The sequence below is a fragment of the Pipistrellus kuhlii genome, unplaced genomic scaffold (genome assembly GCF_014108245.1).
Source record: "Pipistrellus kuhlii isolate mPipKuh1 unplaced genomic scaffold, mPipKuh1.p scaffold_m20_p_106, whole genome shotgun sequence".
NCBI lineage: Eukaryota > Metazoa > Chordata > Mammalia > Chiroptera > Vespertilionidae > Pipistrellus > Pipistrellus kuhlii.
This window is the reverse complement of record NW_023425412.1, coordinates 936-21,331: the sequence shown is the minus strand read 5'-3', so window position 1 is coordinate 21,331 and position 20,396 is coordinate 936. Positions and strand designations below refer to the sequence as shown.

Below are 20,396 nucleotides of genomic sequence, written 5' to 3'. Positions count from 1 at the left end.
TCCAGGCTCTACGGGTCCCCCCTCAACATCGACCTGTTCCCCGCCCTGATGGTGGAGGACCTGGTGCCCGGCAGCCGCCTGGGGCCCACGCTCATGTGCCTGCTCAGCACGCAGTTCCAGCGCCTGCGGGACGGGGACAGGTGAGCGCGGAGTGAAGAGGACGGGCCAGGCTTCAGCACCTTCTGGGGACTCGGGAGCGAGGAACCGTGGACGGCGGCCATGTCCCCCGAGTGCTGGCAGTGACGGCGGCGTCACCCTGTGCTGTCCATGGTGTGGGTTTGTAACGGACTTCTTACCGACGTCAGAGAGGAGGGGAGCGGGAGAGAGACATCAGTGAGGAGAGGCAATCCTGGCCGGCCGCCCCCTGCACACCCCACACTGGGGATGGAGCCCGCAACCCGGGCAGGTGCCCTGACCGGGCATCGAACCCGGGACCTCTTGGTCCACAGGACAACACTCAGCCCACCGAGCCAGGCCGCCAGGCTTGCTCTTCCTGCCCTGCCTCACGCAGAGGATAGCGCTGGCCATTCAGCTGCCTGCCCACCCCCGCTCCTGTGGCTGTTGAGAGGGTTTCTGTCCCTCGAAGTGGATGGTCTGCTGGTTAAACCACACCGGGTGCCGAGCTCCAGGCGGGATGGCGAGGTGCCGTGTGGTCGCTGGGTCCGTTGGCTCAGCAGGTGGCCGCGGCCCCTCCTGTCGCCGCGCCGTCCGGCTGGGCCACGGCCGTGGCTGTGGAAGGGCCTGTGCTGCCGGTCGGGGGCCGCTCTGGTCTCGCGGTCGTCCTGCTTTGTTTTGAGCGGGAAGCGTGGGCCCCGTCCAGACCAGGGGGCCGGCGTAGTTGGGCACGAGTGGAGGACGCCGAGTCCGGCCGCTGCGGTTTGAGTCCACATTCCTCCGCCTCATTCTCCTCCCGGACGCAGGCTGTGGTACGAGAACCCGGGGGTGTTCTCGCCGGCCCAGCTGACGCAGATCAAGCAGACGTCGCTGGCCAGGATCCTGTGCGACAACTCGGACAACATCACGCGTGTGCAGCGGGACGTGTTCCGGGTGGCGGAGTTCCCCCACGGCTACAGCAGCTGCGCCGACATCCCCCGGATGGACCTGCGGGTCTGGCAGGACTGCTGCGAAGGTGACGGCCCTCTGCCATGGCGGAACGCCCGCGAGCGGGCGGACGGCGGTGCCCGCGGAGGGTGGCGGAGCAGGCCGGCTGCAGCCTTGCTGGGTTAGGCGTGTCCGTGCCCAGGCGTCCGTGGGACCTGCACCAAGTCCCGGGAGGGTTTTCAATGACAGGTCGTGTTTAGCGTGACGGCTAGTGTGACCACATCTCTGGTCCATCAGTCGTTCACTGTCCCGTGTTGCTGTGTGTGTGTACACGTATCTGTGCTGGGCTTATTTTTTTAATGTATTTGTATTGACTTCGAGAGGGAGAGAGAAACGTCGGTGAGGAGAGGGAATCGTGACCGGCTGCCCCTGCACGCTCACACGGGATGAGCCACAGCCCTGGTCCGTAGTGGACGCTCGCCCTGAGCCACAGCAGCCTGGCCCAGAGCAGGTTTCCGTGAACGTTCCGTCCGTTCTCGGTGCTGCTGCTCCGTCATTTACTCAACGTCTTAGGCCCCAAACCTTGAGGTTCTGTGGACGGAGCCTTTTGGCCGTCCAGGGCGCGGGCTCCCTCCTGCCGTTCACCGCTCCCAGCAGCGTCCTGGTCTGACCGCCATCGATCTTCTCGAGGCTCCTTCCTCCCCAACCTCCCTCTGATCAGCCTGGCGCTCTGTGGCGAGCAGGGCTGTCGCCAGCCCTGAGCATCGGGGTTCGTCCCAGGCGGGCGAGAGACAGGATGCTCTGACTTTGTCCTGAAGTCGGAGCTGCTGGTGGCTAACCCTCCCCCCTCCCCAGACTGCAGGACCCGTGGGCAGTTCAGCGCCTTCTCCTACCATTTCCGAGGCCGGCGGTCCCTTGACTTCAGTTACCGGGAGGATGAGGCCCCCACAGAAGCCGAGAAGACACTGAGGTACGGCGTCCTTGAGGGTCAGACCGTCCACCCCGCAGGCCAGCCGGGCCCCGGGCCAGGATTTCCTGCCGGCTGCCGGCGGGGTCTGGGGCTCCAGACAGACCTGGTGCCCTGGGGCCTGCAGTGTGAGTGTGCGACACCTCCTGTCTCCGCTCCTGCAGCGGCGGGAAGCCCGGCCAGCGCCCCAGGAACGCCACGGCCGCCTCCTCCGAGCACCCCCAGGCCCTGGGGCCCAGCGACTTCCGGGACTTGGTGCTGGACATGCAGCAGACCATCACGGACCTCCGGACACAGGTGCCGCCGCCCCCCCTCCCCCCTTAGCTCACGTCCCCCACAGACTCATCTCCGAGACCCTGGTGAACTCTGCAGCGCCCCCACATGGGCCCAGGGCTTCACCGCCTGCTGGCTCTTCTGCTGCTGGTCCTGGGCTGGGCCGCCGAGGCCCTCCGGTCCTGGTGGTCAGGACCCTCAGTGGGACCCAGGCTCCCGGGCAGGGCCTCGGGGGCCCTGCGCCCGCCTGGTTGTAGGCACCACGTCCCCTCCTCCACCTGTGAGACTGGAGGGTCTGAGGCCAACGACTTGGGTGCAAGGGGCTTCAGACTTCCCCGGGAGCTTCGTTCCAGAACCACTGACACCCGGGCGGGCACCCACCTGAGGCGACGCGGGCGGGGCTGTCCCGAGCTCAGGAAAGCGTCGCTGTCTGGAGCCCACGGCATCCTGCAGAGCCGTGCCTGCGGCCGGGAGGGCAGGCGAGGGCCACGCCCCCGCGGACTGACCACACTTACGCTGACTTTGCAGATAAAGAAGCTGGAGTCGCGGCTCAGCACGGCCGAGTGCACCGGCGCGGATGGCGAGCCCCACGCGGATGGCGCCCGGTGGAAGCGAGACGTGTGCACCATCTGTGAATGCCGCGTGAGTACGGCTCCGTCCGGGCCCGGGGCTTGGACCACGGACTCGGCAGCAGAGTCCCGCGCCCCAGTGGGCGGCCGGGTGGTCAGCGGCCCCCTCACCGGCCGGTCTCCTCCCTCTCCCGGCAGCCATGTGTGCCCGCCTGCAGGGACGGAGGGCAGGTGCTAGGCGTCCCCGGGGCCAGGGTCTGGTGCAGCCAGGCCGGGCAGGCAGCTCTGGGAAGATCCGTGGGGACAGGAAGAACCAGAGGGTCAGGCCCGGGCGCCGGTGGGAATACGGCGGGAAGCGGGGTGATGCGGGGTCATCGGGAACTGACCCGCTGGCGCCTCTCCCTCCAGGACGGGCAGATCACCTGCTTCGTGGAGGCCTGCCCGCCCGCCGACTGCCCAGGCCCCGTGAGAATTGATGGCGCCTGCTGTCCGGTGTGCCTGAGGGAGCTCATGGGAACTCAGCCGTAGACCCCTCCGCCCCTCGCAGCTCTGCCAGCGCCCAGGTCACCGGCCGGTGCGGGGAGCAGACGGGCGGGCGCCGAGGACTCGCACGGCTCACGGCCATCTCGGGCGTCGGGAAGCCGCACAGGCTCAGGCTGGAGTGTCCACAGAGCTGGAGGCCACGCAGTGGACACACACGAGTCCTAACTTCACGTTAGATTCTCAGGTTTTATTTAATTTTTTATTGAAAAGTGGTGCTACTATTAAACCGCACAGTTAAGTCATTAGGCTCCCCGATGGCTGTCCCCATCCCCCTGCTCCCCGTGACGGAGAGCCACACGCCCGGCCTGGCCGCCGCCCGCCCTGGAGGCAGCCGGGTGGAGAGCGTCAGCGTTGGCAGGCAGAGCCGTCTCCCGGCCCCTCCCCGGCCTCGGCCACGTCCACGCGCCCAGCAGCTCCCCACGGCCAATCCCGCTCCCACACCCCTGTCCCCGGCCTGAGGCTGCCGGCCACCGGGAACAGGCCTGTCTTCCCGGTGACCCTGCCGCCCGGTGGTGGCCACACCGGGCTCATGCTTCCCGCTGCTCCAGCCACCGCACCGAGGGACCGGCCTCCTCCCTGACCCGGCGACGGGCGCCTTAGAGACGACGCCCGTACCTCGGCGCCTGTGATCGCCGGCCGAGCGTCCAGTGCCCGCTGCCCCACAGGCCTCCGGGGTTCAGTGAGAAGCACCTCGTACCTCATGGCCGCGCTCGCCCTGACGGACCAAAACCTCCCGCTCTGTTCTGTGTCCTGAGACGTGTGTCCCTGAACACGCAGGTTCCGGGCGCTGAGTGGGATCCGGAGGAGGGGCCCGCCCTCCCCCTGGCACACGGCAGGGAACCGCTGGCGCTGTAGCTTCCTCTGAAAGAGTCAGGACCTTGGACCCGTTTCCAGAGCCAGAAGGTGGAGGCGCTGGGTCTGGCGGGCTCGGTGTCTGGCGGCAGCAGACGGTTCGGGAGGGGTGGGCTCCTCGAGCGTCGCCTATGGCTTCGGGCAGAGGTGACGGGCACGTGCACGGGGAGGCCCCCAGGGAGGTGGCGTGTCTGTGGGGCCAAGGGGGAGTCTCAGCGCAGGGGGCGCCGTGGACAGGGCGGACGCGCCGGGTGGGAAGCCATGTGTACATGTTTATTTTCTTGCCTGACTGGCAGCAGCCAGGTCCTTACTGTCCTGTAACCATTCATTACCAAAGAAACGTTTGCACTATGTAACGACCCTTTCCGTTCGAATAAACAGCCACGTGTTCCCAGAGGAGGCAAGGTGTCTTTCTTTCCCGCAGAGTCCTGCTCGGGCCACACCCGCGGGGTCAGACGTGGTGCAGGGAGTTCTGTCCTCTGCGCCTCCTGTGTCACAGCCCCGTCCTCTGCGTGTCCCGTGTCACAGGGCCCCGTCCTCCGCGTGTCCCGTGTCACAGGGCCCCGTCCTCCACGCCTCCCGTGTCACAGCCTCGTCCTCCGCGTGTCCCGTGTCACAGCCCCGTCCTCCATGTCTCCCGTGTCACAGCCCCGTCCTCCGTGTCCCGTGTCACAGCCCCGTCCTCTGCGTGTCCCGTGTCACAGCCCCGTCCTCCACGTGTCCCGTGTCACAGCCCCGTCCTCTGCGTGTCCCGTGTCACAGCCCCGTCCTCCGCGTGTCCCGTGTCACAGGGCCCCGTCCTCCGCGCGTCCCGTGTCACAGGGCCCCGTCCTCCGTGCCTCCCGTGTCACAGCCCCGTCCTCCGCGTGTCCCGTGTCACAGCCCCGTCCTCCGCGTGTCCCGTGTCACAGCCCCGTCCTCCGCGTGTCCCTTGTCACAGCCCCGTCCTCCGCGCCTCCCGTGTCACAGCCCCGTCCTCCACGTGTCCCGTGTCACAGCCCCGTCCTCCGCGTGTCCCGTGTCACAGCCCCGTCCTCCGTGCCTCCCGTGTCACAGCCCCGTCCTCCACGCCTCCCGTGTCACAGCCCCGTCCTCCGCGCCTCCCATGTCACAGCCCCGTCCTCCGCGCGTCCCGTGTCACAGGGCCCCGTCCTCCGCGCCTCCCGTGTCACAGCCCCGTCCTCTGCGTGTCCCGTGTCACAGGGCCCCGTCCTCCGTGCCTCCCGTGTCACAGCCCCGTCCTCCGCGCCTCCCGTGTCACAGCCCCGTCCTCCGCGTGTCCCGTGTCACAGGGCCCCGTCCTCCGCGCCTCCCGTGTCACAGCCCCGTCCTCCACGCCTCCCGTGTCACAGCCCCGTCCTCCGCGCCTCCCATGTCACAGCCCCGTCCTCCGCGTGTCCCGTGTCACAGGGCCCCGTCCTCCGCGCCTCCCGTGTCACAGCCCCGTCCTCCGCGCCTCCCGTGTCACAGCCCCGTCCTCTGCGTGTCCCGTGTCACAGGGCCCCGTCCTCCGTGCCTCCCGTGTCACAGCCCCGTCCTCCGCGCCTCCCGTGTCACAGCCCCGTCCTCCGCGTGTCCCGTGTCACAGGGCCCCGTCCTCCGCGCCTCCCGTGTCACAGCCCCGTCCTCCGCGTGTCCCGTGTCACAGGGCCCCGTCCTCCGCGCCTCCCGTGTCACAGCCCCGTCCTCTGCGTGTCCCGTGTCACAGGGCCCCGTCCTCCGTGCCTCCCGTGTCACAGCCCCGTCTTCCGCGCCTCCCGTGTCACAGGGCCCTGTACTCCGCGTGTCCCGTGTCACAGCCCCGTCCTCCACGCCTCCCGTGTCACAGCCCCGTCCTCCGCGCCTCCCGTGTCACAGCCCCGTCCTCCGCGCGTCCCGTGTCACAGCCCCGTCCTCCGCGCCTCCCGTGTCACAGCCCCGTCCTCCGCGCCTCCCGTGTCACAGCCCCGTCCTCCGCGCCTCCCGTGTCACAGCCCCGTCCTCCGCGCCTCCCGTGTCACAGCCCCGTCCTCCGCGCCTCCCGTGTCACAGCCCTGTCCTCCGCGCCTCCCGTGTCACAGGGCCCCGTCCTCCGCGCCTCCCGTGTCACAGCCCCGTCCTCCACGCCTCCCGTGTCACAGCCCCGTCCTCCGCGCCTCCCGTGTCACAGGGCCCCGTCCTCCACGCGTCCCGTGTCACAGCGCCTCGTCCTCCGCGCCTCCCGTGTCACAGCCCCGTCCTCCATGTCTCCCGTGTCACAGCCTGAGCTGCTGGCATCATCGTGACCAGTAGCCTCGAGTGGACCACGTCCCCCTCCTGGGTTGGAGCTGGGCCCCACCGGAGACCTTGTCCAGTCGTGTGCGAGGAAGGAAGCCCAGCCCGGACGCTCCCCTCCCCCCTCCCCCTCCCCTCCCCCATTCCGCCTCACGGCCTGACCGCTTCCCTGACTGACAGGCTGAGCGTTGGCCTCACGTCGGGCTTTTCCTGGGCTGGCCTTGTCACCGCTCATGCTCTCCTCCACGTCGAGCACAGTTCCCTTCCCTGCGAATGTCACAGAGAGGAAGAGAGGGATAGAGAGTTAAACATTGATGAGAGAGAATCATCGACCAGCTGCCTCTTGCACACCCCTTACTGGGGATGTGCATGCAACCAAGGTACATGCCCTTGACCGGAATTGAACCTGGGACCCTTCAGTCCACAGGCCGTCACTCTATCTACTGAGCCAAACCGGTTTCGGCAGCAAAGTATTTTTAAAAATATAATTTTATTGATTTCGGAGAGGAAGGGAGAGAAACATCCATGATGGGAGAGAATCGCCGACCGGCTGCCTCCTGCAGGCCCCTCACTGGGGATGGAGCCTGTAACCCGGGCCTGTGCCCTGACCGGGAATCGAATGGTGCATGGGTTGATGCTCAATCGCTGAGCACACCAGTCGGGCCAAGGTCAGATCTGTTTCATGGCCACTAACCCTCCTTTAAAAGGCTGGATGTCCCAACCCTGGCTGGTGTTGCTCAGTGGAGGTTGTCAGCCTGCAGTCAAACGGGTCCCAGGTTCGATTCTGGTCAAGGTCATGACCTCGGTTGCAGGCTCTTCCCCGGCCCTGGTCGGGGTGCATGCAGGAGGCAACTAATCGATGTTTCTCTCACATCGATGTTTCTCTCTGTCCTTCCCTGTGTCTTCCTTCCTCTCTCTAAAAAATCAATGGAAAAACGTCCTCGGTGAGGATTAACAACAATAAATGAAATAAAAGCCATTGCTGCCCCGGAGTCACAGCTAACCCAGGCGGGGGGAGCATGCCTCGGAGGGAGGAGTCCCCGTCCGGAGGCCACATGAGCTTGGGGGGAGGCCGCACACCTTCCATTCCCTCAGCGCCCCTGCCCTCAGGCCCACGGGGAGGGGAGCTGCCCACTGGGCTCCAGCAGGTGCCGGACACCAGGGGTTCGCACGCCGGTGCCCAGCCGGCCTTCAGGTGCAGTGACAGCTGTGTGGCCACGGGCTGAGCCTGGCACTGGCCTCGCTTGGTACCTGTGACTCTCCTGGGGGCCCAGAGGCTTTCCTGGGGGTGAGCACATCCCCGCCTCCCGGGAGCAGCGGCAGCGAAGGGCCCAGGCCACCGTCGGGCCCCCAGGCTCAGCGTCCTGGGGTCTCGGGGCCGCCTCGCCGTCCACTCTTCCCTCCCAGCCCCGAGCCGACCCAGGCGTGTGCTCAGGGTGTTCCATCAGCCCCGGGCCATGCACTTCCCCAGCCTCGCCCCCTGCTGTGTGCAGACCCCGCTCCGCGTGGCCCTGACCCTGTCCCCGCAGACACAGCTCCACATGGCTCTGACCCTGTCCCTGCAGACCCCGCTCCACATGGCCATGACCCTGTCCCTGCAGACCCCGCTCCACGTGGCCCTGACCCTGTCCCTGCAGACCCCGCTCCACGTGGCCCTGACCCTGTCCCTGCAGACACTGCTCCACATGGCTCTGACCCTGTCCCTGCAGACACCGCTCCATATGGCCCTGACCCTGTCCCTGCAGACCCCGCTTCACGTGGCCCTGACCCTGTCCCCGCAGACCCCGCTCCACATGGCCCTGACCCTGTCCCCGCAGACACTGCTCCGCGTAGCCCTGACCCTGTCCTTGGGCCCAGCACCCCTGCTGTCCGCAGACACTCTGCATGGCCCTGACCCTGTCCCTGGGCCCAGCCCCGTGGCCGCCTGTGGCTGGGGCAGCACCACTGAGACCGCAGTAGGAACAGCCATCGGGCCAAAGGGAACACAGCACAATGGACTTTTGTGACGGGGACCCGGCAGGGGGGCCTGGCCAATGGCAGCTGCCCAACCCTAAGAAACAGCTGGGAAGGTCAGAGGTCATCTCTAGCAGCCTCGCTGTCCATCGGGGCCAGAGGAGAGCAGCCCCAGGTCCAGGTGATCCTCTGCTCCAGCTGCTCCCAGGTGCAGGGCCTCCTCCTCCTGCAGAGCAGTACATATGGCAACTGGCCCCTGGGGAACGTTCCGGAAGCCTGCAATGGGGCGGACATCCTCTCCAGTTCCCGGACTCTGCGGGTCACTAACATCCTGTGGGGCAAAGGCACGCTGGGCCTTGACGAGGAAGTCTGATTTCTCGGGGCGCGGGCGCACCTGGAGGGGACTCGTCGCCGAGCCGTGACGGGCAGGGAAGACCAGCTCAGGAGCCGGTGAGCTCGTGAGTGAACAGACAGACTAACGTTTTGTCACCGGCCCCCGGACAGGCTGGTCTGCCAGCCTCGGACCCAGTGCCACAACCTGAGGGGCGGGGGACCCGCAGCGAGGGTAACGCCCCTTCCCGTCCCTGTGCGTCTGCTCCGAGTCTCAGACAAGAAGGGGTGGGTTTTAGCATTAGGGTTAGGGTTACGGTTAGGGTTAGGGTTAGGGTTAGGTTAGCTTTTAGCATTAGGATTAGGGTTAGGGTTAGGGTTAGGATTAGCTTTTAGCATTAGGGTTAGGGTTAGGTGCTGTTCCCCCAGTTAAGCTGGGACATTCCAGCCCACAACCCAGGCATGTGCTCTGACCAGGAATCGAACCGTGAACTCCAGGCACCGGTTGACTCTAAACCTCAGGTCACAGCGGCCCAGGCTTTCCCCACTTTAGACAGTTCTGAAGTCTGACCTACAGCCTAAAAGAGTCAGACACGATGTGTGTGTGTGTGTGTGTGTGTGTGTGTGTGTGTGTACAATGAGGCGTGAACACCCGGGCAGCAGCCTGCGTCCAGGTGGATGTAGGGTGAGGGACCACAGTGGTCACTGTCGCTGACCTGTGAGGCTGGTTCTCCGGTCCCCTCACCGAGTGGCCACAGAGAGAGAAAACCTCCTTTGTGCGAATAAGATGAACACTTACAGACACCCGTGCTTCTCTGGGCCCAGCAGGGCCCCTGAGACGTGGACTCAGGCCACCGTGTCCCCTGGCAGGGCCAGTCGGTTCTGAGGGCTCTGTGTCATCTGGGTGTTTAGCCCAGAGGCACACCTGCCTCGAGGGCACGGCAATACCGGGGGAACCGCAGACCCTGGTCTGTCCCTGTGAGCCAGCATGACAGCACCGTGTTCCCAGTACAAAGCCGTCTCTGTGGACCATTCATCCTGCCGGACAGCATTCTGTTTTCTGCCGAGTGCTGGGCGTCGGTGTTTTGCCTGAGTTGGAGGCAGACGGAAGGCTGTGATTGTTATTTTCCACCGGCCGTTTGCTCAGGAGCCAGCCTGGCCGACGTGCGGTTTGGGGTAAATACTCCTGACCTTTGGCATTGCTCTGAGCCGACTGGAAGGACCAGGGCCACGGAGAAGGCAGAACCTGCAATGTCGCCTTTTTCGTTCTAAAGTAATGAAGCTTCCGTAACGCTCTCTCTCCACCACAAGGTGAGACCACGTGAAATGCGAACAGAATGAAAGCTGTCGGATGAGTGTGGAGAGAAAAATCTGACAGCGCCGCTTTTTTATAAGACCTTTATTTTTGTTTTTCACAATTCGTGTTACTCATCCACAGATCCAGACTGTCCTTTCTCCAAATTAAAAACAAACGCAGAATGACTTAAAGAAGATTCTGTTAAAACAGATTTGGCCGTTAGGCCCTAACAGACATAAAGAGAGAGAGAGAGAGAGAGAGAGAGAGAGAGAGAGAGAGAGAGAGAGAGAGAGAGAGAGAGAGAGAGAGAGAGAGAGAGACATGACATCCATCGACAGCTGTGTTAAAGCTAAATCACCTGGCAGCTTAAATGCTTTATGGACTGAGCGTTTTCCTTTAAATCTCAGTGTCTGTGTCTATGGCAACGTGTTCTTTCGTCAGGAGGAAAGACAGCCATGTTCTCTGACAGCCGTGAACCGGCCCTACCGACCGGAGGGGCTGGCAGCTGAGTGACAGGCGCGATGGACCGGGAAGAGGCCTGCGTGAACCCGGCGGGGGGTCTGGATGCCACGGCCACGCCTGCGCTCCCCACATCGGCCACCAGGTGGCGCAGTCTGCCTTTGTCATGAAGAGAAGGCCAGTCCTGGCCAGGGGACCCCCAGCCTTGTGGCTGGAGGGGTCTAAGGCCTGGGGGAGGCCTGGCCCTCGCCCTGGACGGTGTGTGCCTCTTGGGTGGGTTGTGAGGAGAACAGCAGCCCAGGTGGAGACGGGTTTTGGGGGACGGTTTGTCCACCGAGCGGCCAGCGGTTCCCAAGGGGCCGCCGTGACGGGTGGTCATCTCACTCCCGCCAAGCGGGACCCCACGTCCCTCCACCAACCAAGGGCTGTGCCGTGACCTCCAGGTGACCTGAGGGCCAGGCACAGAGCTGTCAGCCATGAGGGCCAGTGCGTGGCCTTGTTCGCACTGCTAGGATTCCGGGCCACAGCGCCTGGTTATTCCGGGACCCGTGGGGACGAGGCTGGCTCCTTGTTCATTAGCTCGGAGTCCGAGGCAGAAGTCCAGCCCCCAGGGGCCCACAGAGGCTGGCGAGCAGATAGGGCCCTGAGGTCGCAGGGCAGGGCCCGTCCCAAGGCGGCCGGGCTTCGTGGGAATGACCCTCGCGGAGCTGCCCCGTTACTGACGGGGTGACGGGCTGTGGTCCCCCGTCCACGGCTCTTCTGCAGAGGAGGAGGTCTCAGCGACGAGGGAGGCCGGTGAATGCAGCCGAAACGTCCTCATCGGGTCACAGACCGGCTTCCCGGGAACGACCATCGCCATCTGGGGACAGAGGCACCGTCACCGAGGACCTAGAGGAGAGAGTTCCCGTGAGGAGGGTGCCAGCTCCCTGCGGAAGGCGAGCGACACCCTCACCCCGTCCTCCTCCGGGTGCGGCTCCCGGGCAGCTCACCCCTGGGCCCCTGTCGAGGCCTCGAGGAAATGGAGGAGGAGAGAAGGGGCAGACGAGAGAAAACGGAGATAAAGAGGAGAAGCGAGAGAGCCAAGAAAACAGAGACGGGGACAGAAGCAAGAGAGGAGAGAACACGGGGAGAATGAAAACCAAAGGGAGAGAGGGAGAAAGTGAAGAGAATGAGGAGAGATGCGGGAAATCCAAGAAATATAGAGACTAAAGAGAGAACGAGAGATCCATGAAAATGGAGAGCAGTAGGAGAAAAGCTAGAGATACAGAAAATAGAGAGAATGAGGAGCGAAGTCAGATATGGGAGGAAATTGTGAGAATGTCGAGAAGAGAGATCCAAGAAAATTGGGAAAATGAGGAGAGAAGCGATTGATGTAAGAAAATTGAGAGAATGGGGACAGAAGCAAGAAATCTGAGAAAATTTAGAGAATGTGTAGAGAAGTGAGAGATGAGAGAACATTAGGAGAGGAGTGAGAGATGGAAGAAAACGGAGAACAGGAGGAGAAAAGCTAGAAGTACAAGAAATTTGAAGAATGAGGGGAGAAGAGAGATGAGAGGAAATTCAGAGAACGCGGAGAGGAGCCAGAGAGCTAAGAAAACGGCGAGGAGGGGAGAGGCAACGGAGGAGAAACGTGAGTCCCCGTGCGCTGAGGGGACGCAGAGGCGGGGACGGGCAGGTGGTCACCACCCCCACGGGGAGAGCGTGGCCACCTGGTCCCTGAGACGGGACTTACCACCTGCAAATCACCATCCAGGCGGCGGTGGCCAGGACGCAGACCAGCAGGGCGCCCAGCGCGATGGACACCAAGGACGCCTTCGGGAGCCGCCCGGAGTCTGGTGAGAGCCGGCCGGGCAGCACACCATGGGTCTCAGGCAGTGTCAGCGGGCCTGACCCGAGCCCGAGCCTGACCCTGACCCTGACCTGACCCTGAGCCTGAGCTGACCCTGACCCTGAGCTGACCGTGACCCCAACCCTGACCTGACTCCAACCCTGACCGGACCTGAGCCTGACCGGACCTGAGCCTGACCCCGATCCCACATCTGTCCACCGAGCCTCTGCTGCCTTCCCTTCTGTGCACCTGGCCTCTGCTGCCTCTGGCTGTGCACCTGGTCTTTGCTGGACTCGGGGTCGGGCTCAGTCCTGCGGGAGGCGGATAAATCTCTCCCGTTTATCATGTCTCCATTGTTCTCCTCTCACAGGAGCTAGAAGGACGTTACACACCCTAGCTCTGCCTCGGGCTGGGTCCTCTCTGTTCCGAACACGGTTAACGCCGTGCTGAGCCCCCAGGACAACGGGGCCACGGGGAGGGCTCACCGATGCAGGTCCGCCCGTCGCCTCCCAGCGTGAACGGCTCCGAGCACTCGCACCGGAAGCTGCCCAGCGTGTTCCTGCAGCCGGCAGGCGCCCGGCAGGGGGGGCCCCGGGCGTCCTCACACTCGTCAACGTCTGCACGGAGCACGGAGCACGGAGCACGGAGGTCAGGGCGGCTGAGGACCAGCCACAGCCCGCTCCCCCGCCCCTCCCCTCCCTCTCCCCCTCCAACTCCCCTCCCCCTCCCCCCTCCCCCCTCCACCTCCCCTCCCTCCCTCCCCCCCTCCCTCCCTCTCCCTCCTCCTCCCCCTCCCCTCCTTCTCCCCTCCCCCTCCCCCTCCCCTCCCTCCCCCCTCCCCTCCCCTCCCCTCCCTCTCCCTCCCCTCCCCCTCCCCCTCCCTTCCTCCCCTCCCCTCCCCTCCCCCCTCCCCCTCCCCTCCCCCTCCCCCTTCCCTCCCCTCCCCCTCCCCTCCCCTCCTCTCCCCAGGCCAGGTCGGCAGCCACACGCTGGGTGGCAGCTCCTGTTAATGCATCTGGAGGGCGGGTGGGGCAGAGCCGCTGGGAGACGCCCGTTGGCCACTGACCTGAGCACACGGGCGGCTGGCCGGCCCGGCCCCGGGGGGAGCAGGCGAGCTGCTGGGTCCCCTGCAGCCGAAACCCGCGCCGGCAGGAGAACACGAGCACACGCCGGCCCCGGGGCCCGCACAGCACGGCGTCCCCGTGGGCCACACGCTCCAGGCCGCACACGTCCTCTGGCCGGGAAGGGGGTCAGTGGTCACCTCACCACCCCCGAGGGCCGCCCCCAGGCCCCAAGCACCCCCAGGCCCCACACAGTCCCACGCACAGCCCCCCAGACCCCACACAGCCCCCCAGACCCCACACAGTCCCACACACACAGCCCCTCAGACCCCACACAGCCCCCCCAAACACCACCCCCACACAAACAGTCCCACATCACACAGACCCTCAGACCCCACCATTCAAAAGGCCCCCCTCAAAAGGCCCCCCCACACGGCTCCCCTCTCACAGCCTCCCAGCCTCGCCTCAGCACAGTCCCCATCGACACAAGCCTCACACACAACCCCACACAACAGCCCCCCAGACCCCACACAGTCCACACACACCCACAGCCCACAGACCCCAACACGGCCCCTCACCAACCCCACACACTCCACCACACCAGCCCTCACACAGCCCCCCTCACACAGCCCCTCACACGGCCCCCCTCACACAGCCCCTCACACGCCCCCCTCACACAGCCCCTCACACAGCCCCTCACACAGCCCCCCTCACACAGCCCCTCACACGCCCCCCCCACACAGCCCCTCACACGCCCCCCTCACACGGCCCCCCTCACACGGCCCCTCACACAGCCCCCCTCACACGGCCCCTCACACAGCCCCTCACACGGCCCCCCTCACACGGCCCCCCTCACACAGCCCCTCACACAGCCCCTCACATGGCCCCCCTCACACAGCCCCCCTCACACAGCCCCCTTCAAAGGCCCCCCCTCAAAAAAGGCCCCCCTCACACTGCTCCCCTCTCACACAGCCCCCCTCACATGGCCCCTCACACAGCCCCTCACAAGGCCCCACTCACACGGCCCCCCTCACACAGCCCCTCACACGGCCCCCCTCACACGGCCACCCTCACACAGCCCCTCACACAGCCCCTCACATGGCCCCCCTCACACGGCCGCCCCTCAACGAACCAGCCCCTCAACATCACCCCACAGCCCCTCACAAGGCCCCCCTCACACGGCCCCCCTCACACAGCCCCTCACACAGCCCCTCACATGGCCCCCCTCACACGGCCCCTCACACGCCCCCCTCACACGGCCCCTCACACGGCCCCCCCTCACACAGCCCCTCACACATCACACAGCACGGCCCCTCACACAGCCCCTCACAAGCCCCCCTCACACAGCCCCTCACACGGCCCCTCACACAGCCCCTCACACGGCCCCTCACACGGCCCCCCTCACACAGCCCCCCTCACAACCCCCCCACACAGCCCCCTCACAAGCCCCCCTCACACGCCCCTCCTCACAACAGCCCCCCCTTCACACGGCTGCCCCTCACAAAGGCCGCCCCCACAACAGCCCCCCCACACAGCCCCCCACACAGCCCCTCACACAGCCCCTCACAAGGCCCCCTCACACTGCCCCCCTCACAAGGCCCCCCTCACACAGCTCCCCTCACACAGCCCCCCTCACACGGCCCCCCTCACACAGCCCCCCTCACACGGCCCCCCTCACACGGCCCCCCTCACACAGCCCCCTCACACAGCCCCCTCACACGGCCCCCTCACACACGCCCCCCTCACACGGCCCCCCTCACACAGCCCCCTCACACAGCCCCCCCTCACACGGCCGCCCCCCTCACACACCCTCCTCACACAGCCCCCCTCACACGCCCCCCTCACACAGCCCCTCACACACGCCCCCCTCACACCGCCCCCCTCACACAGCCCCCCTCACACAGCCCCCCTCACACGCGCCCCTCACCCGCCCCCCTCACACAGCCCCCCTCACACGCGCCCCTCACACGCCCCCCTCACACGGCCCCCCTCACACAGCCCCCCCTCACACAGCCCCCCTCACACACGCCCCCCCTCACAACAGCCCCTCACAAACGGGCCCCTAACACAGCCCCCCTCACACAGCCCCCCTCACACAGCCCCCCTCACACAGCCCCTCACACGGCCCCTCACACAGCCCCCCTCACACGGCCCCCCTCACACGGCCCCCCTCACACAGCCCCCCCCACCCCCCCCCTCACACAGCCCCCCCCACACGGCCCCCCTCACACGGCCCCCCTCACACACCCTCCTCACACAGCCCCCCTCACACGGCCCCCCTCACACGGCCCCCCTCACACAGCCCCCCTCACACAGCCCCCCTCACACGGTCCCCCTCACACAGCCCCTCACACGCCCCCCCTCACACAGCCCCTCACACGGCCCCCCTCACACAGCCCCTCACACGGCCCCCCTCACACACCCTCCTCACACAGCCCCCCTCACACGCCCCCCTCACACAGCCCCCCTCACACGGCCCCTCACATGGCCACCCTCACACGGTCCCCCTCACACGGCCACCCTCACACGGTCCCCCTCACCACAGGGCCCCCCTCACCGCCCCCTCACCACCCCTCCCTCACCAGCCGCCCTTCCACGGCCCCTCACCCGGCCCCCCTCACAAGCCCCCCTCACATCCCCCCCCACACAGCCCCTCACACGGCCCCCCTCACCCGGCCCCCCTCACACGCCCCCCTCCCACAGCCCCTCACACAGCCCCTCACACAGCCCCTCACACAGCCCCCCTCACATACCCCCCTCACACAGCCCCTCACACAGCCCCTCACACAGCCCCCTCACACGCCCCCCTCACACGGCCCCTCACACAGCCCCCCTCACACACACCCCCGCACAGCTCCTCACACGGCCCCTCACACGGCCCCCCTCACACACACCCCCATACAGCCCCTCACATGGCTCCTCACACGGCCCCCCTCAGTCCTGACCCACCCACAGGGGCCGTGTCCTCCCGGGTGATCGGGGGCATGAGGGGGCGCTGGGACGTCTGCCTCCCACGGGACGCCTGGAGGGGCTGCCTCCTCCCAACGTGCTTATCTGAAGCCGCCTCTGCGCTGGAGCCGGCGCCCCAACCCTGAGGGTGGTGGTGGGGCAGTTACCTGGGGAGCCTGTTACCTGGGGGCAGTTACCTGGGGGCAGTCACCTGGGAAGCCCGTTACCTGGGGGCAGTTACCTGGGGGCAGTTACCTGGGGGGCAGTTACCTGGGGGCAGTTACCTGGGGGGCAGTTACCTGGGGGCAGTTACCTGGGGGGCCTGTTACCTGGGGGCAGTTACCTGGGGGCAGTTACCTGGGGGGCAGTTACCTGGGGGCAGTTACCTGGGGGGCAGTTACCTGGGGGCAGTTACCTGGGGGCAGTTACCTGGGGCAGTTACCTGGGGGCAGTTACCTGGGGCAGTTACCTGGGGGCAGTTACCTGGGGCCGGCTCCCTCCAGGCCTCCAGGTCCAGGCCGGGGACGGCCTCGCACGGCACAAAGTCCTGGGGGGCCGTGGCCGTGCGGAAGGCGTCGGGGGGCACGCTGGGGAGCCCCGTGTTGTCACAGATGACCCGCGCCAGGGAGTGCGCCCCCAGCGCCCGCCGCTGTGCCTCCGAGAACACGCCGGCGTGCTCCCACCAGAACCTACGGGAGGGGGCGCATCAGAGCTCCATCTGCCCCCCCTCCCCCTGGGGGCAGTGAGGGCCCGGCTCCCACCAGAACCTACGGGAGGGGGCGCATCAGAGCTCCATCTGCCCCCCCCACCCCCTGGGGGCAGTGAGGGCCCGGCTCCCACCAGAACCTACGGGAGGGGGCGCATCAGAGCTCCATCTGCCCCCCCCCACCCCCGGGGGCGGTGAGGGCCTGGCTCCCACCGGAACCTACGGGAGGGGGCGCATCAGAGCTCCATCTGCCCCTCCCCTGGGGGCAGTGAGGGCCCGGCTCCCACCGGAACCTGTGGGGGGGCCTTGTCAGAGCTCCATCCAGACACCCCCCCCCCCCCCCCAGCGAGAGGACGGCGGCTTTTCTCCCGGAGTCACTGCCTGAGACGCTGCAGCTGGGCGTGAATGGGGGGGCCCTCCTGGGAGAACCCCAATTGTTAGATCACCAGCATCCGGGGAGCGAGCCTGCTGGCCACACGCCTGCTGAACGGGGCCCCCCGACCCCAGGCCTGGATGACCCCTGTGACCCAGACCCCAGACCTGGCTGACCCCCGTGACCTGGACGCGGTCTGATGGCCGACCCCTGGCTGACCCCTGTGACCCGGACCCCTGGCTGACCCCCGTGACCTGGACGCGGTCTGATGGCTGACCCCTGGCTGACCCCTGTGACCCGGACCCCTGGCTGACCCCCATGACCTGGACGCGGTCTGATGGCTGACCCCTGGCTGACCCCTGTGACCCAGACCCCAGACCTGGCTGACCCCCGTGACCTGGACGCGGTCTGATGGCTGACCCCTGGCTGACCCCTGTGACCTGGACCCCTGGCTGACCCCCGTGACCTGGACGCGGTCTGATGGCTGACCCCTGGCTGACCCCTGTGACCCGGACCCCTGGCTGACCCCCGTGACCTGGACGCGGTCTGATGGCTGACCCCTGGCTGACCCCTGTGACCCAGACCCCAGACCTGGCTGACCCCCGTGACCTGGACGCGGTCTGATGGCCGACCCCTGGCTGACCCCCGTGACCCGGACGCGGTCTGATGGCTGACCCTTGGCTGGCCCCTGTGACCCAGCCGCGTGTGACGGCCCACACCCACCGGTCGCCGTCCCGCAGGGCCTTCATCTGCCGCCCGATGAGGCAGGCGAACAGGGGCCCGGTCCGCGCGCCGGGCAGCGGGTCCTCGGCCAGGCCGCCCAGCCACACGTCCACGTGGTCCGGGTGCCGGTACAGGCGCAGGATCCGGTCGGCCACGCTGCCGTTGGCGATGACGCTGCCGAGGTCGGCCCGGGTGTGCAGCCTGCGCAGCCCGCAGAACTCCCGCCAGGCATTGTACCCTGCACGGGGCGGGGGGCACGGCATGGGGTCAGACATGGGGGCCGGGGGCAGGGGGCAGGGGGCTCGGGGTGGGCCCTGGGGGCAGGGGGTGTGGAGGGGACAGCTGAGGGGGAGAGGGGACCAGTGTGGACAGAGTGAGGGGTGCGGGGGGAGAGCCCAGGGCCCGGCCTGAACAGAAGGGCCAGGCACACCATGGCCGGGAGGCTGGGCCAGCGGGTTAGGCACAGCCCAGGCTGGGGGGGGCGGGGGACAAGGGAACGGGGCAGGTGGCATGGACTCCAACCTCCCCATGACATGTGTCACCCAGGCCAGCCCTGGGAAGCCTGACACTGACCCCGCGATGGCCCGGGACGCCCTGCTCCCTGACTCCGCCCCCGCCCCCCCCCGCAGGGTCCCCCGGCGGGGCCCCCCCCGCACACAGGGCCCCCCCCGCAGGGTCCTCCCGCAGGGCCTCCCGCACACAGGACCCCCCCTCCCGGGCGCCGGGCCACAGGTCCCACTGCCTAAGGGAGTGAGCAGCTCCTCTGCGGACAGAAGAGGGGGCGGGGGGGACGGTGGTAGTGGGAAGTGATCACCAAAGAACTTTATGCAAACACGCGTCCCCCATGGACAGACAGCAGGGGGGCTGGGAGGGTCAGTGGGGGTAAAGGGGAACATGTGATTCTTTCAACAACAAAGACTTTTTGAAAATAAAAGGTGTAAACATTAAAAAAGATAATGATAAAACAGGACATATAGTACCAAGGGGAAAAAATTATTAAAAAGAAATAAAAATAGTCCTAGCTGGTGTGGCTCAGTGGATAGAGCATCAGCCTGGCCTGAAGGGTCCCGGGTTCGATTTAGGTCAGGGTCCAGTCCTGGGTTGTGGGCTCGATCCCCAGGGGGGGCGTGCAGGAGGCAGGCGATCCATGCTTCTCTCTCATCATGGATGTTTCTCTCTCTCTCTCTCTCCCCTCCTTCCTCTCTGAAATAAAAAAATATATTTAAAACATAAAAATGAAAACAATAAATGCATTTCAGCCCAGAAAGCACCCCCACCCACAGGAGGCCGGGGGGCTGTGCCTGTCGGATGGGCCCCCGGGCGTGGACGGCGGCGTGCAGACTCCGTCACTGCAGAGCCGACGCGGGGTGGGGTTCGGCCTCTGCGCCCGGGCTCGCCTGGCAGCCCGTGGTCCCGGCCACGCTGCAGGTTCAGCGACGCCAGGTCGAAGGTCCCGGCGGGCGCCAGCACCGAGAGCCGCTCCGTCAGCTCCTCGCTCACCAGCCGGTCCTGTGCCGGCAGCTTGGCCGGCCGGGCCAGGAGGCCCCGCACCAGGGGGTCCACGCCGCCTGCAAGACACCCAGGCCACGTGTCCCGGCCGGACCCGGCCACGCGCTTCCCTAACCCGTGTCCCGGGGCCCACGACTCAGCCCGGAGCGCCCCGTTCTCCCAGACGCCTCCGGGAGCCTGGCCCTCGTGCCCCGCTCTGAGGGACTGACTCCGGGGCGGGCGGGCGGGACCCAGACCCGCCCCTCAGAGGCCCAGTGTTTGTTTTTGATTCTCACCGAGGCTCCTTCCCCCGGTTTCAGAGGGGATGGGAGGGCGGAGGGGGAGGAAGAGTCAGCGATTTGCCTCTCCCATGTGCCCCGAGCAGAGCCAGGGATGGAGCCTGCATCCGAGGCTCGTGCCTCTGACCCCGAACCTGGAACCCTCCGTCCACGGCTCCAACCCCGGAGCAACCAGGGGGATGCTCAGTGTTTTGCTTAATTTCTCTGCAGCAAAAACATTACAGTCGAGGGCAGCACTAGCTGAATTCCACATCAGGAGCAGCAGTGGGACGTGGCTTGGCTGAGGGAGCCCTGAGGCAGCCCTTCACCCGCAAAGCGCCAGCCATCCCCGGGGACCCCATGGGGACCGTCAGTCCCCCGGTGGCCCGGCTGCACCCTGGCCTCTCCACACGGCGTGCTGACTGTTTCCGTGGTGACCGAGCGAGTACAGGG

At 66.5% G+C, this 20,396-nt stretch overlaps 2 protein-coding genes across 3 annotated transcripts in view; one reads left to right on the top strand and one right to left on the bottom strand.

Moving 5' to 3' along the window:
- The window catches only part of PXDN (peroxidasin), a 46,205-nt gene extending 41,568 nt beyond the window's left edge, over window positions 1–4,637 (top strand). For both annotated transcript variants that reach the window (XM_045578829.1, XM_036430276.2), the window contains 6 exons: window positions 6–140; window positions 921–1,129; window positions 1,897–2,011; window positions 2,173–2,305; window positions 2,810–2,923; window positions 3,259–4,637. In XM_045578829.1, the coding sequence (XP_045434785.1) occupies window positions 6–140; window positions 921–1,129; window positions 1,897–2,011; window positions 2,173–2,305; window positions 2,810–2,923; window positions 3,259–3,378 (826 nt within the window). In that variant the 3' untranslated portion in view covers window positions 3,379–4,637. The remainder of the gene's footprint in view (window positions 1–5; window positions 141–920; window positions 1,130–1,896; window positions 2,012–2,172; window positions 2,306–2,809; window positions 2,924–3,258) is intronic.
- A 5,535-nt stretch (window positions 4,638–10,172) lies between these two features.
- On the bottom strand, window positions 10,173–19,863 carry TPO (thyroid peroxidase; the record flags this gene model as incomplete). Its single annotated transcript, XM_045578828.1, has 7 exons — window positions 10,173–11,425; window positions 12,270–12,369; window positions 12,851–12,982; window positions 13,432–13,599; window positions 16,859–17,064; window positions 18,178–18,415; window positions 19,575–19,863. Coding segments are annotated over 7 exons (1,197 nt in total), but the record flags the coding sequence as incomplete, so codon positions are not given.
- Between the last annotated feature and the right edge of the window lie 533 nt (window positions 19,864–20,396).